At 30.6% G+C, this 16,926-nt stretch overlaps 1 protein-coding gene across 1 annotated transcript; it reads left to right on the plus strand.

Annotated features, from left to right (window-relative positions):
- The first annotated feature begins 6,851 nt into the window (after nucleotides 1-6,851).
- Nucleotides 6,852-7,779, plus strand: LOC116014081 (ethylene-responsive transcription factor 1B-like). Its single transcript, XM_031254074.1, has one exon. It carries the CDS (start codon nucleotides 7,019-7,021, stop codon nucleotides 7,532-7,534), a length of 516 nt encoding a protein of 171 aa, XP_031109934.1. The 5' UTR covers nucleotides 6,852-7,018; the 3' UTR covers nucleotides 7,535-7,779.
- Nucleotides 7,780-16,926: the final 9,147 nt, after the last annotated feature.

A 16,926-nucleotide genomic window follows, 5' to 3' on the forward strand; every position in this document is an offset into this window, starting at 1 on the left:
ATTGTAGACCCTGATCCAAAAATAACTTTTAGATTCTGTAGCTGTAGTTGACACATTATGTATTTGCAGTTGATAATTTTTGTACCTATATATATCATATATTATGTGTCAGCAATTATCAAGTTATTTGTTACATATACAGAAACTGTTAATTGTAAGTACATAACGTGTTAATTAAAAGTACAGAAATTTTTGTATCAAGATTCACAATGCAATATGAATCCTAGTTCAGTATAACAAATTAACAATCGTAGATAACGGGGAAATGGTAGTTTTGTTTAAATTGGGACTGATAATGTTAATGTTTACCTTCATTTTCTTTTTTGACGTATCATAATAATAGCCCATGCTTATAATAGGCTATTTAATTACCCCATAGATGTGGGCTTATCCACTCAATCTTTCATTTTCTCAAGCCTATTAAGGCATGGGGACTTAATTCAAGCCCAGTTTTCTTTTCTTGGCAAATTATATCATGGACCAGTGGTCATGTTACATAAGTACATAAAATAATATTGCATGTACATAAAATGGCACCAATTCAATAATATTAAATTTATGTATTTATAGTTGTGAATTTTTGTACTCATAGAGTGACTTATTAACTTTTATAAATTAAATTTGTGACTTATTAACTTTTATAAATTAAATTTATGTACCTAAAGTAATGATTTTATATACTTATATATTTATTTTAAAAAAATTTTAAAAATATTAATATAAATATCATAAAAAATGTTGGATTAAGATTTACCTTGCAAGGTGGGCACTGGGCACTAGACAACGATATAACAACGGTCTCATATTTTGGTATGCAACTGATTGAACTGAAGACCCTTCAAATAAAATTGTACTTGTTGAAAACTATAAAAAAAAAAAAAAAAAGTTTCTAAACAAGACAAAGTAAAGATGAAATTGTCATCGCTGATGCGTAGTTGACACTTAGGTTATTATTTTTATATGATGTTTTGATTTAGTTACTTGAAGAAGAGAGTTTTAAGCCATTCGACATCTTCGAATTTTTTTTTTTACACTTAGGTGATCACAGTTTTATCGGACTAATTACCTACAAGACCTCGCTTCTAAAATTACTGCGAAGGTAAATCGAAAGTCGCGAAAGTACTTTTTTTTTTTTTTTTTAATTTTTTATTGTTAAGTTAGGTTGGCAGAACATTAAGCAATAACGATATTAATGTCAAAAGTAAAACTCGTGATTTGAAAAGTTTTGAATTCTTAGACTTATAAGGTTTTATTTCCAAAAGAAAAAGACTTTTAAATTTTTGTGTCGGTAAGTTTAGTCTTGTTTGATGTTATCCAAACTACTCATTACTTATTGATGTGATAACATTTGTGCCATTAAAATAAAAGAAACGCAAATTTTTTCTACTAAAAACATTATTATATATTCTGCTGGTCAAACCCGTTAATACAATCCGCTATTTGATAACCGCTAACACAACTCGCTACCGCTAATCGCTAATCGCTGATAACTAAACAAGCCCACTGTCTATTGACAATCGCGGAACCCGAATTCAATTAAGTGATGTAAATATATTAAATTTAATATTACTCTCAACGATATATGAATAAAGTATAAGTTACATTTATAAATAAATATTTTCTTTTTACAATTACATTTACAACATGTCTTCATATTTTGAAAATGTTGTATAATTTTCTCTTTATCAACACCTTCAAACACATCTCTTTAATAAAAATAATCAAACAACCATTCATTAAATTATCTCCCATTCAATTGCGTTATATATTCTTCACTATTATCAATGTTGAAAAAACTCTTTCAACACTTGCAGTCGCTACAAAAAAACATTAAAGCTAATTTTACAAGTAAAAAAAGACTAATGAATATACACTATTTTTCTTTGTCTCAACTAATTTTTCAAAAAGATAACCAAACTCCTTGGATATTAGAAATTGTAGAGTTAGATTGCATATATCAATGATATATATGAATCTAAAGTTGATTACCAAGTGTCAAAATATTCATGAGCAAAAATTCAAAGGGATAAAATTGAGTCATACGAATAAACTTTTCATTATCAAAACCTGAAATGAGTTCGTTGAATTGAAACACACCACTTAAAGAAGCGGAGTAATTCTTTTTATTAATATATTTTAAAAATTAAAATTTTCTATATAAATGTTGACCCCATTATATTTATTCTAGTGATCAATTTTAAAATTTCTTAAAATATATAAATGTATTAGCAATAAACATCAAAATTTGAAAGTAAAGGTGGCTCCGAAGCTCCGTCACTGTTTATTGAACAGTGAACTAAGTCCATATGGGCGACATCACTCATCACATGTTCTCAAAATGCCCATCTTGTCCTCTTCAAGAATATCCCAGATGCTTTTCGAAAGGCAATCAAACACTCTCAAGTCCGAATTATACTTGAATAATGAAAGTTTAGTCATGTGATTCGCTGCTCAATTCTACTTTTTCAAGATGTGTCTTTAAAAAAGTCTCTCGCTATTTTATCCATATCACATGGGTAATTTTAACAATTGAGTAATGCTATTCACTCCTAAAAAAAAATTCCTCATAATTTTCATTTATGACATAACATTATTTGATTAGTTAATTTATCTTTTCATTAAAAGTTAGTAGGGTCAGCTAATTCATGACACTCAATAATTATAAAATATGTCATCGAGAAAATTTAGAAATGAAAAAAAGCATTTTCCTTAACAAGTTAACCTATTTCTCCTTTAATTTTATCTGATTGTATTATTGTAATTAAAAAAAAAAAAAAAAAAAAAGAAGAAGTAATCACACTCCGTAGCAAATGGGTCAAAATCAGCGTAAAAGAAAAGAAGTCCAAGGCATGCGGACAATTGAATGAATTAATCGACAGAATGTTGAGCACGTGCGACACCTCATCGAATTAATTAACGTTTTAGGATTGAACAAAAATAACTTATTCTTATCCAAACTTTATGTAATTGTTTTCATATCTATTTTCTTTTTTCATCATAAACAAAAGTTTCGTATTTGAGTCTTACACTACATAAAATATGAGATACGTTTTATTATTGAGGTTTTTTTTTTTTTTTTTTTTTAAATATAAGCTTATTTGTTAACTACTATATAATATATGATAATACTTCTGTTATTATTTCAAATGAGTAATCATATGTATTTGTAATGAGTTCAAGGAGCAAATACCAATTTTGGTCCCACGACTATTAGCAAAATGACAATTTTGGTCCACATGTTTCATTTCTACCAATTTTGGTCCCACGACTATTGTTTTAGTACCAATTTTCATCCACGACTATTGTTGTAGTGCCAAAATTTATCGCGCCGGTCACTCATCCGTTTAAAACGTTCAAAAATCTAAAATTGTTAAGCGTATTTTCATCATTTTCAACTTAATATCTTAATTTGAGTATGAATAAATGGATTTAAGTCCTAAAATCGATCAAAATTCGCAGTTTTCTCCTCATTTTACCTTAATTTGAGAAGGAGAATTGTGAATTGTGATCGATCTTAGGGCTTAAATCTCTGTATTCATGCTCAAATTGGGATATTGAGTTGAAAAGGACGAAAATACCTTCAAAAATTTTTGATTTCGGCACGTTTTAAAAGCATGGGTGACCGGCGCGATGAATTTTGGCACTATAACAATAGTCGTGGGACCAAAATTGGTATTAAACAATAGTCGTGGGACCAAAATTGGTAGAAATGAAACATGTAGACCAAAATTGTCATTTTGCTAATAGTCGTGGGATCAAAATTGGTATTTGCTCGAGTTCAAGTGTTGGCTTTTTGAGTTTACGTGAGAATTGAACTCACAACGTTTCATTTAGGAGTGCAACCTTGTTGCCACTTAGACCATAAGATCTTGACATTAATAATTAATTAATACATCATCACATAATAATAAAGCGTAAAATAGGAATATTTGTAGTATAAATGGTATAATCATGCAATAATGAATTTGCTATTTTTCCTTTCAATGTCTCTTTAAAGTTAATTCATAGGGAAGCAGATTTGCCGTCTTAAATTTGTTCCCAACTATTTTTTATCACATAATTTATAGCCTTATAGGTGAGATTGTATGTAAACTTTCTCACTTCAAAATTTTCCAATATTCTTTTTTTTTTTTAGGATAAAAATTTTCCAATATTCTATTTCTATCACCAACTAAAATTATGCCACGAAAATGTCTTTTGTCTTTTGTTTTCTGTCGAGAGATTGTATGTAAACTTTCTCACTTCAAAATTTTCTAAGAGGCTTTATTATTTCATACTTTTTTAATTGAACATTTAATATGATGTGAAATGACACCAGTGTTGCAAAAATCACTAATCGACACCTAGGCACTAGATGTTGACCGACCGTCAGCACATCACCATAATCGACAGTCTAGACAGCCGGCCAACTAGGCAGCTGACTAGGCCGCTTAGGCCGACTAGTCGGTTGATTAGCTATTGTTTCGTTTTGTTGTTGTTGTTTTTTTTTAAATGAGTTATTTCACTCTAAACGACGTCGTTTTGAGCGAAATAATCCTAAATCGTTCAAACCCTAGATGTTATTTAGGTTAATATTTAATATTTTAGTATTAACTATTAAAGTATTAGATAGTTTATAGTTATCAAGTCTTAAAAAAATTAAACAAATTTAAAAAAAAATAAAAATACATGGGCACTTAGATGCTCCCAAGCATCCGAGGAGCTCCTAGCAAAATTTTCAACCACGAATGACACACAAAATCAACTTATCTCAATCTCATTCATATGATTGTATTTTAGCATTTTAGGTGTGCCTAAACCATTATTAAACAAAAATTAAATCATTATAAACATGTTGGCAACATGAAAGTCAATTAGTTGGTGCAAAACATTTTATTTGAATTTCACATTTTTTTACTAGCTACCATAACTCTTTCGTGAGTTTTATCAAATGGTTGATGTACTTTTGTCACACCCGAATTTTATTAGAAAAAAAAGGGATTAGATCAGAAAAAACTTATGATCGCTCCTTTTCATTTCATGTATAAGTAGTGAGTGTTAATGGTTGTCATGTTAGGAAAAAAAAAAAATTTTAAAAATAGAATAAAGAGGAAGTAAGCGTCTTAATAAATTAATCAATTTATCACGATTAAATCTAATTAATAATTAAATAAAAATAAGTAATTGGGACAATTAGCTATTAATGGTTAGTGATTAACAATTGTTTTAGCAGTTAGCTATTTTTTTTGAACTATATCCAATTATTCATGCCGCATCCTGAACTTTCATATCGTATATATCGAGCCGCAAACCAAAATAAAAAATTCACCTAAAACTTTTAGCAGGTTTCCAGGTCTTCTTGCTGACATGGCGCAGGTTTTCAAGTGATGTGGCATTTCTCTTAACCTTATGTTGTCCATGTAAGCGTTTATATATTTAAAATTAAAAAAAAACAAAATTATTATATTAAAATAACCAGAATTTTATTGTCTTTATTTTCATAATGTATACTTTTCAATTTTACAATTCCAATGTTTCAATTTTTTTTTCAGAATTTATATTTTTTGGCTAATTTATTGTTTAGTATTTTTTTCAATTTTTCAAATTTATAGAAATGCTAAATTTTTTTGTTTGTATTTTTTGTGTTTTTAAAAAAAAAATTATTTTTAATATGTAAATGCTTACATGGACAACATAAGGTTAAAAGAAATGCCACATCACTTGAAAACCTGCCCCATGTCAGTAGGAAGACCTGGAGACCTGTTAAAAGTTATAGGTGAATTTTTTATTTTGGTTTGCGACTCGATATATATGATATGAAAGTTCAGGGTGCGTCATGAATAATTGGATATAGTTCATGGTGCTAGATGACACTTTAGCCTTTTTTTATTATGTTAACTAATTTGACCAACTAGTAAAAGTGTTTGATAAAATTAGTTGTTAACTTTTACTAATAACATGTAAAATGACTTTTTAAAGATATGAATTTATTTTATAACAATAATTTATTAATTATTACATTTAAATGAAAATATCTTTTTATAATTATATGTTTTATAACAATAAAAATTAAAATTAAATAACATTTAATAAAAAAGATTATTTATTAATTTTCATAAACAAACACATTAAATTTTAAGTAAAATAAAAATATGGCAGTTTAAAAAATCATAAAATGAGGGGAAGGGATCATAAAAATATGTCAGTTCACAACTGCACTATCAGTCATGATCATGGTCCACAGTGTAATTTGCGTATATGTAATAGAACTAGATCTTTACCGAATATCTATATAAGCTATTGACTTGAAGCCGAAAGATATATTCTAAAGATTTATTTACCACACAAGGCAAATATCATTCTAAAAAGTAAATTTAGAAGGAAAACATACATACTATTATTAGATGAATGAAATTTTCTTAGCATTTGTTATTTAATTATTGTAGTCACTTAGAGCAACAACAATAGTGGTTTGTACTTCATTTTTTAGAAAGAAAAATCAAGGTATAATATGCGTCTTTACCCAAATGGAGAACATGATTTTTGGCTAGATCTTTCTCCTGCAAGACTCAAGGTTTTTGTAAGTCTCGCAGGAGAAAGGTGATGCTATTGCGGGCATTTGGGGCACATTCAACATCCAATCGAACGAGTGCAGTCCAAGCATGTTAATCAACATCTTTGTTGTTTATTTTCTTATTGGAATATACACTTGCAAAAACCCACAAAAATCCTCAAACTATTGAGGATCTTCCTAGCTTTTTCCTCTCATAATCTTGTAGTCCCTTTCAGGCTTTCACAGCTCATACTATAAAGCTTACTTTATACGGAGTACAAGACTTGACTTGACAGCTTCCTTTGTTCAAGCCTTCAATCTTCCCGTCTTTCATAATCAAATCCCTATCTGTCTCTCTCAAAACATGGAAAATTTCAAAGCTCATGCTACTTCCATTTCAAGTGTCCCACAATTTCAAAATTCTTAATTCACGGCCTCAAGGGGATATAAACAAACAAACAAACAATTATCAATTATTCGATCAAAATGCGATTGAAGCCCCTCGCTCGATCAGCAATGGAGTTCTCATCATCCACTCCACGTCTCACATCCTCCGACGATAAATTGAGAGCCGAAAAGCGTTACAGAGGGGTGAGAAAGCGGCCGTGGGGGAAATACGCGGCGGAGATTAGGGATTCGACCCGGAACGGAACCCGAGTTTGGCTGGGGACATTCGACACCGCGGAAGAGGCGGCGTTGGCGTACGATCAAGCCGCGCTATCGACGCGCGGGAAATCGGCGTTGCTCAATTTTCCGACGGAGAAAGTGCAGGAATCGCTGGACAACATGAAGTATTGGTGCGAGGAGGGTTCGTCTCCGGTGGCTACACTCAAGGCGACGAACAAAATGACGATGAGGAGAAGAAAACTTCAGAGGAAGAAGAAGAAGAAGAAGAAAGTGATGAACGTTGATGATGAGAGTGGTTCGGTTCTGGTTTTTGAGGATTTGGGAGCTGAGCTTTTAGAGGAGCTCTTGACTTCATCATCCATGGCCGCTGCTTAATTAATTTATTCTGCTGGCCGGGTTCAACCAGAGATCAGATGCTGCTTTAATTTGGTACTTGTACACATGCTGTTGTTAGAATATTATATTAAAGGAAAATGATAATATATATAATATCATAATGTTTTAGCTAATTAGTGTAGAAAGTATTGTTAAGGATAAGAATAATGTTGTACTCAATAATAATGCTCTAGTTAGTATTATTATTCTCTCGAAAGGTTGAATCTCCACACTTCGGTCATGCAGAGCACGTGGGATGATGTAAAAAATTAGAGACATAGCAATAATTGTGTAGATTTGACATCATTTGGACAAAAATGTGTCATTTAAAAACCCTAGACAAAAACATGTAAAGTACCAATGCCATTACCTTCTTTTCAAAATCCTATTTGAAAAGAAGGTAATTGTATTACCTTCTTTTATTTTTTTTTGTTTGTCCAGAATTTCACACAAAGAAGGTAATTGCATTGCCTTCTTTTCACTACTTTAAAAAGAAGGCAATACTATTACCTTCATTCCACTCTCAATTTTTAATAGGAAATTTTTATTTCTTTAAATTTGTGTTTTAAAATTTTTATTTTATTAAATATTAATTAATAACATAAAGTTTTTAGAAAAAAATAATCATATAAACACAAATTTTAAAGTTTTAAATAGTCAGATCGGCTAAAAAGGTCGTCAACTCTAACGAAATGTAAAATTTTACTACTATACCCTTTTATATATTAATTAATTAGAGATGTAAATTCCATTAATTCGTTCAGTATTTGTAATTATAAGAATTGATATGTTTTCATAAACATCCTGCGTAATTCTATATTTAACTAGAATACAATCCTTCCAATTTTTATTACTTCGAATTTGTTTTTCAAAATTTTTATTTTATTAAATATTAATTAACATCATAAAATTTTGAAAAAAAAAATCACATTAAGAAAGATTTTTAAATTTTAAATTGTCATTTGCAGTACGATGGATTCCATGATATTAATAACGTATTTTTAAATATTTTTATTATGTATTTATTTATTTATTTATTTATTTTATTGTCATTTGAAATGAAATGAATAACTACACATTCTACATTGCATGTGGGGGACAGAAATGAAAACTTCGTAAATTATCTAGACAATTCACACCAACGGACGGAAATATTAATTTAATATTAATATTAATATAGAATAAACTCCTTAACACTAATTATTATTATTAACCTAAATAATAATAATAATAACTACACTACAATGCATACTTCTACTACTACTACTACTAATAATAATAATAATAATAATAATAATAACTTTGTATCATTAATAATATTTGAGGAGAGAAAAAGGTACTAAGAGTATCTTCTTATCTCTCTCTCCTGCGTGTCAGCTTTTTGCTTTTCCTCTTTTTTTTTTTTTTTTTTTGATAAGAAGGTAATCTCATTACCTTCTTCTCAAAAACCCTAATGAGAAGAAGGTAATGAGATTAGTACTTTACATATTTTAGTCCACCTTTTTGTTTCTACCCATTTTTGTCCCATGGTGTTTGATAAAAATTGAAAAAAAGTTCTTTTTGTTTATAGTTTAATTTTTTATATGAATAAAAATCTATTACAAATAATTAAAGAATATATATATGCAATGGATCCAGCAAGTAATAAGTAATATTATGATATGTATGAGGATTTACGACAGTTATGCCATGGACTCGGGTCAAAATACACCATTTATATACTAAATGTTCACAATTTATATATTAAATGTTCACAATTTAAATTGTAATCAGTATGTAAATTGTGAACATTTAGTTTATAAAATTGTAAACATTATTAAGTATATAAAAATTGTGAACATTCCGTATATAAATTGTGTATTTTTGAATCTGGATCCATCTTATAAAGTGGACCCGAATTCCCAGAATAATTTAGCCGATGACTTGTTTAATTAATTGCTTAACTCTGAACTTGGAATTTTTTTAATTTTATGTAAACAAAGAAGACAAGTGACACTAAATGGGCAAGTGGTATGAATTGACTATTCCAAATGAGAGGTCATAGATTTTAGTCTACAGATACTACATTGTAATGATATGGGTCGGATCTTTGACCTCATTAATCACAGATACACAAATTTTTTTGTTGTTTTTTTTTTTTTTAAAATATAAAAATTTAAATAGAGTATTTAACTTGGTTCAATCTAACATGAATTTTATCTGGGCTAACTTGGTCCAATTTAAATACTAACAGAGTATATGGTGGGTTGATTTTTTTTTTTTTTTTGAGTAATATTGACTCTGTTACAATGTAATACCTGTTCAAAGTTACTTTCTCAACCAAATAAAGCACAAAGAGCTAATATCGCCTCCACTGAAACTCGGTCTCACCCCCTCTCATGTGGGGTGAGGGTGTAACTGGATGCCACTATACCACAAGGTCTTTGGCATATAGTGGGTTGAATTTGACACCACTTTTTAGAGATTGGGAAAGAGTCTGTTGGCAATTTATATCGTTGGCATTGTGAGCTATGGATCAAAATGACATCATTTTGATATTTAAGCTTTAACAGATGCTGTAGTTTGTCGTTTCTCATGTTTCAATATAAATTTTAATTTATTCTAGGTATAGATCAATACTCTTAAGGTACAAAATTAACACGAGACACAAAAATTCACAACACAAGACATATACACATGTTATATATTTACTTATTCTCAAATATGATTCATGTAAATATATGTTCTATGGGCACATAATTTCATAATACAAGACATAAATTCGTAAAATAAGACACATAATATGTTGAGTGTTTCACAATTACTAATTGATGGTGTAAATGTAAACGGAGGTACGGATTTACACCACGTGTGTTGTTTGATTGTGTATGATGTAGTGTATGAAATGTGTATGCTTGGGGAGGAAAGCTATGGTTTCCTCTCGAGAAGATGAGCCAAGAATAAGAGAGAGAGAGTGAGAGTTGAGTGATGAATGGAATCAGGATCCCGAGAGGCAAGGGATGAGAGGGTCTGCCATTACAGTGGAGGGTCAGGTCCTTTATATAGAAATAGAACCTGACCCTTCAGGAATATAATATTCCCCAAAGGTCACTTGCCCTTTAACAATTTCTAAGGGACACCCGACCTTTTAAGGGTACAACAATACACGGACTATACATTATATTTCTACAGTAGTCCCTGGGGGTATTTACCCATCACTAATCTATTTCAAGTACAAAATTGCATAACATGAGACACAGAAACGCATAACACAAGCCACATATACATGTTGTATATTTACTTTAGTTCAGGTACAGAATTAATATTTTAAGGTATAAAATTACATAACATAAAACAAAAAACGCATAACACAAGACACAAAAATGCATAACTCAAGACAAAAAAGGCGCATGTTATATTTACTTTATAATTTCAGGTACAAAATCCATACACTTAAGGTAAAGAATTGCATAACATGAGACACCGAAACGCATAACACAAGACACATACACATGCTTTACAGTAAACAAAAAAAAAAAAGAAAAACTTGTAACATGAATTTAACGATAAACTGTTATTGTCAAAATAAAATTCAAAACTACGTCATTTAGGACCTAGGTTTACAGTGCACTGTGGACCCTGATCCACGGTATAACAATTGGATTCTATTCGGCGTGAGAGTGAAATTCAAAAAATAAAAATTTGAGTGCAAATTTTGGATGACATTTTTCTTCAGAATATGCCATTTTCGTTTCATAATAACGAGTTTTTTTTTTTTTTTCAGTACAACAATATAACCTATACATAGTATCTGCTTAAACAACATGATAATAATGAGTTTTTTGTTTTGAATTTATTATTATTATTATTTAGATAGTCACGAAAATTTAGATTTTGGAAAATAATATTTGAATTTTATTTTTGGGTATACTAGGTAAAATATGAAATTTTAAATGTGATTGTGCGCCAGTTAGGATCACAAAGTTGCTTCACCAAAACACACCTTAGAATAACGATAAATACTCCCATTCCCTGTAAATTAAAGAGAGAGAATTTTATAAAGACGCTATCCTCAAACTACCATATCAAAGTAGCAAAACATAATTAAGCTCCATTATATCACAAGTGATCAAACATAAAACTCCCGCAGCAGGCAGCAAGAACAATGATGCAAAACCATTCATATATTTAAGTTCCCTCTTGTCAGACGACTGGCTCGCCGGCCTTGATTGTACGTTCTTATATTTAATTATATAATGATAAATAAATTCATTTATACAGTTAATGTATGGCTGTATGCCCCCCTATAACGTTATTGGAAATGTTCCAAAGACAATTAAGAATGACATTATCTTGCATGTAGTGTCATTTTCTGTTTTTAATTAGGTGGTCGATCATATCACATTTGAATATTTGATGAAAGTGGCGTGAACACTGCCCATCAGAAATGGGCTTCTTTTTTTTAATACTATAAACTCTATTATAAGGTAGTATATGTTCTATACTTTCTCTATTTGTTGCAGCTCAAAGAGTCAATACCCCACCACTGAAATCTGATCCTGTGACGCAAGCCGGCTTTATGATTTGCTGGGCCCTGTGCTAGTAACTAAGTGAGGCCCTATCAAAGTATAAATAAACTACGAATTGAAGAAAAATTGCAATGAAAAAAATGCAAAAAACCTAATTTTGGACCAATGTAATCACAAATACATATACTAACTATTAGGTCAGGGTTGGACTAGGGGCCCCTAAAATTTTGGGGCCCTGTGCGGTCGCACATCTCGCACGCCCTAAAATCCGGCCCTGCTGTGACGTTCTCTCAAGGAAAACCACAAAGGTGCCACGCAAATGCGCTACATTTAGTTACATATGTGCACCATATATGTATGAATCGGATATGAATTTCTCCTTATTTTTTTTAAATTTTTCTTTGGGATCATTAGAAATCAAAGCATGTGGAAATTTCCTGAGCATATATAACATTTAAATATAAATGTATAATTCAACTATCAGCTTAAATTTTTAGTTGAGGTGCAACACATGCTTTAATTTGGTATTAAAATCAATCTCATCAAAATATAATTGGTCACGTCGCTATAGTCCACGTATTGCTTGGAGCCCATAAAAAATATAATTAGTCCGCACAGATAAAGGAACGTGTTGAACATATAATATATAAACATAAATGTGCCATTTAACTATCAAATATATGAATTCAGACCTGGCCTGGCAACACACACTTTCTTTCTTCAAAGTGTTGACTTTAATTTCGTTCAAACATTCGCATACTTACAAATACTACGGCAACTAACCATCGTCACAGACATAGGGAAACTTCCTAGTCCTATCCCTTCTGTGTCGAGGTTGAATTCAGACAATGAAACATATATTTAGATCCATGTTGGTTTGTAGTGGCTTAAGCGTGCACATCGCTTTAAATTTATTTATCACCAGATATATTACTATATTGTTTAATAACTACGGTATTCAATTATCTAAAAATCTGTCAACAAATTTACGGTTGAATAGACCATGGCTATAAAAGATTAGGGCAAATAATATTGTGGATTAAAATCAATCTTGCATACTAAACTCTAATATGAAACGATGTTATTTTATATTAAGTGTCAATTGCTGTATCATGTTTAATATTTGTTTTATATGTTTATAAACATAAACCTTAATGTATTTAAACACTAAATTGCATGTACATCGTATATGAATTCCAAGTCACTCTATGGTAAATTCATAATATTCATTTTATATGTTTATAAAAGTAAAGGTTAATGTTCATAAAAATAACATTACATACGCATCGTGTTTAATAACATTCATCAGACACTATGTTCATAATGTTTAATTTGTTTTATATGATCATAAATCTAACGCTTAATTATATCAACGCTAAACTACAGGTACATCATATTTATTTCAATTTGCTCTATAGTAGTAGTAGGTTGATAATATGTCTTGTTGATAAAAACAAAACTTAATGTACATAAAGTTGAATTACTTGTGCATCATGTTTAATAACATTCATCTTGTACTATGTTGGAATTTTAGCATAAAATGACATAGAAATGGCTATTTTGTGGTACAAATATATGTATGTGAGGTCATACTTCCAATTTGGGTCGGGTTGAAGTGGATTCGGGTTATTCGTAGTAAATTGATATATTGTATGCTCAAAATGGATAATGGGTGAATGTGAAATTGATTTTCAAAGTAAACTCATTTGAATTGGAAATGAAGGTGGAAATGCTTTGTAACTTATCTCACATTGATTTGAGAAGTGGGTTTGCATACAAGAGCCTTTTAGAGGCATGTTGAATTATATAGTATAGAGGTTCTCTCGCGCGCAGGGGGTGTAAATCAAGTCCCAAAAAGAGCTTGCCGACACCTGCGAGCACGGAGTCCGAGTGCAGTCGTAACAGCCATGTTGAATTCCAGTGTTATGAGGGGTTACAAATATGATTTAATTAAGATGATTAACGCTATTAATTATTTTTAAAAACTCTAAAAATCTTTGTTTTCTCTCTTCCTCTCTCAAAATCGTTTTCTTCAAAGAAAATTCTGCCAAACACTTCCATAAACTATATGGAGTGCTCGCTATTGTTCTAGTTCGTCGGACCTTTTGTTTAAGTGCTCAAACTTAAAGTCGTGATCCATTTTATCTTGGAAGACTAGCGCTACAATTCTCCTAGCACCCTCGGGAAGTAGTAAATCAATTTTAAGAAAAGTGTGTGTTATTACACACGACTTGGATCTTGCTTTATTTCGTTGGGTTAAATTATCAGATTTAAAAACGCTTTTTATTTATTTTATATAAATAAATTCTTGATTTCGTACCAAGTTTGGTGGGATTAATTTTCGATAAATTAATAATTATTTTGGTTTCGTACCAAAATTTTGGTTGGAATTAATTTTCTAAATTAAATTCTATTTTGTGTATTGATTTATTCACCACCAACATACTATGTTCATAATATTTGTTCTATATGATCATAAACCTAAGTCTTAGTGCCAAATACTTTATGGTCTAGTGGCACCCGATTTACACTCCTACATGAAAGAGAGTGGGTTCGAGCCTAATAGGTTGAGAAAGTAGCTACGAACAGTCATTTCTATCTTCATTCACGGTAGTACCTTTCTAAGAACATAACCAGAACAATTGCACTTGTGGTAGCCGGAAAAAAAAAAAAATCTTTCAAAGACATTTGTGTAAACTTTGAAAGAAGTTAATTTCATTTTATGAGGAATGAAAAAAGAGTTGTTAGACACAATGCAACTTGTCTAAATTTACAAGCCTACAAAATTGGTGATAAGTATAAAAGTCCTTTTGAATCAATAGTGTACATACTTATCCATTGATAGATAAACAGTCTTTATCCTATAGTTCTTAAGTTGTTCAAGAAAGAGATTTCCTAACGGGTTTTAGAGATTGTGGTAGCTTTTGGACGGCTACCCTTTTGCTGAGTGATCACAGTCAGATTCAAATTTCAAGTTGGCATTCACCAATCCTCTTCTATAAAGGAGGACTACCCTTTCTTAAAACAAGATGCTGAAATATTGATATATTGTGATATAGTGCTAAAAGCAATTTGAGAGAGAAACTAGTGAGTATTTATCCATTCCCAATAATTCTATTCCTACCTATAGCAAATAATGTTATTTGAATTCACTTTACTCCACCTTATTCTTTTTCCACATGAATTACAATTAATTTTTTTTTCCTAATTTTCTACTCTCAACCAAACGTGAAACGCCTTGTTATAGTCATCAGTGAAGGATAGTAAATATAATATTAGTTTTTTTTGTTGGTCGGCGTGATTTTGTGGTGTCATACGCAACATTGAACATATACTAACCCCAAATTAAATTAAATGTTTGGGGGATTTTAGTCAGTCATGGTTGAACTAGGAAAGAGTGTAGTAAAATGAAATAAGAAATTAAAGAATATATAGGTGGGCAAATAGGAGAAGAATTGAAGAAGATGATCAGCCAATGAGCGCTTTTACCTGTTATCTTTTTATGAATAACCGTACGCCATGCATGGACCATATATCCGCCGACGGAAGACGACAACGCCCTGTGGTGAAACCCAAGACTGTGATATCATATTCAAAACATATGGGAAACACTTATATACTAATTAATAAATTAAAGCGAATGACCACCACAAAATGCCCAAACTGGTGAATATATTAGTATATGATTGTATTTAGGGTAGAAAGTGTATAATATTATTATTGTTGCAATCCTTTAAAATGTTGCATTATTGGTACATAAATGGCTAAGTTCCAATAGGGTAGGGGAATTGATCAGTTCTGCTTTTATTAATCTATAATAACTAACGAATTAGTTGAATACTGAAAGCAACGGGATGGCCATTTTAAAAGATATTTCGTAATTAATTTAGGCCAGTTGATAGAGAGAGAAACAGATTTCTTGCATGATATTGATGATGAGAAAAGTTATGATATATCATTTTCAATTTCATTTAATTTGTATTATGACGCATCAAGCAGGACTGAGAAGAAGACGATGTAAATAAAAACGACAACATAATAATTGAGATGATGAAGATGTGATAAAAGATTTTAAGGCTTAATCTAGTGAGCTTGATATGTTAATTAAGTTCAATAATTGAGTTTGTATGTTTTTCATGTATAAAGTTTACTGATTATTAAATAATTATCAAGATGGCTCACGGAATGAATTTTAAGTAAATAGGAATGTTAGTTTATTGGAAATGGAATATACATAGAATATAATATGAACTGAATTATATTATTTGGTTCTTTAAAAAAATAGAGTTTAAGAATGTTATTACTGTGTTTGACCATGGAAACCATTTGTTACCAAAAAAAAAGTGTTTGGTTTGCTAAAGGAATATGGCTATTTTAAGGAGTGTCATTCCATTCTAAGCCTATTACTACGTGAACCAAACGCGGGGTAAATATGGATGTTATCCACACACACACGGGCTTAGGATCAAGTGCGAAGAGGCGCTCATGTAAAATATGTGGATAAATCTGAGCCGTTAATTTGTACATATCAACTACCCTAAAAAAATATTCTACACTTCTAATCTACAAAATGTGCGCTTGAAGGCTTAAAAATGTGAACTCGAAGATCAAAATTGTGCACTCCAAGGCCAAAGTTGTTCATTGGTCCAAAATTGTGCACTTGAAGATACAAAAATGTGTACTCGATGGTCAAAATTGTGCACTCAAAGACATAAAGATGTGTACTCGAAAGTCAAAATTGTGCACTCAAAGACATAAAAATGTGCACTAGAAGGCAAACATTTTGCACTCAAAGGGAGGAAATTATGCACACAAAGAGGCAAAAGTATGTACTCGAAGAAATTAAAAAAAAAATGCACCCAAAGACAAAAAAAAAAAAAAAAA

The sequence above is a fragment of the Ipomoea triloba genome, chromosome 3, assembly GCF_003576645.1.
Source record: "Ipomoea triloba cultivar NCNSP0323 chromosome 3, ASM357664v1".
NCBI classification, from domain to species: domain Eukaryota; kingdom Viridiplantae; phylum Streptophyta; class Magnoliopsida; order Solanales; family Convolvulaceae; genus Ipomoea; species Ipomoea triloba.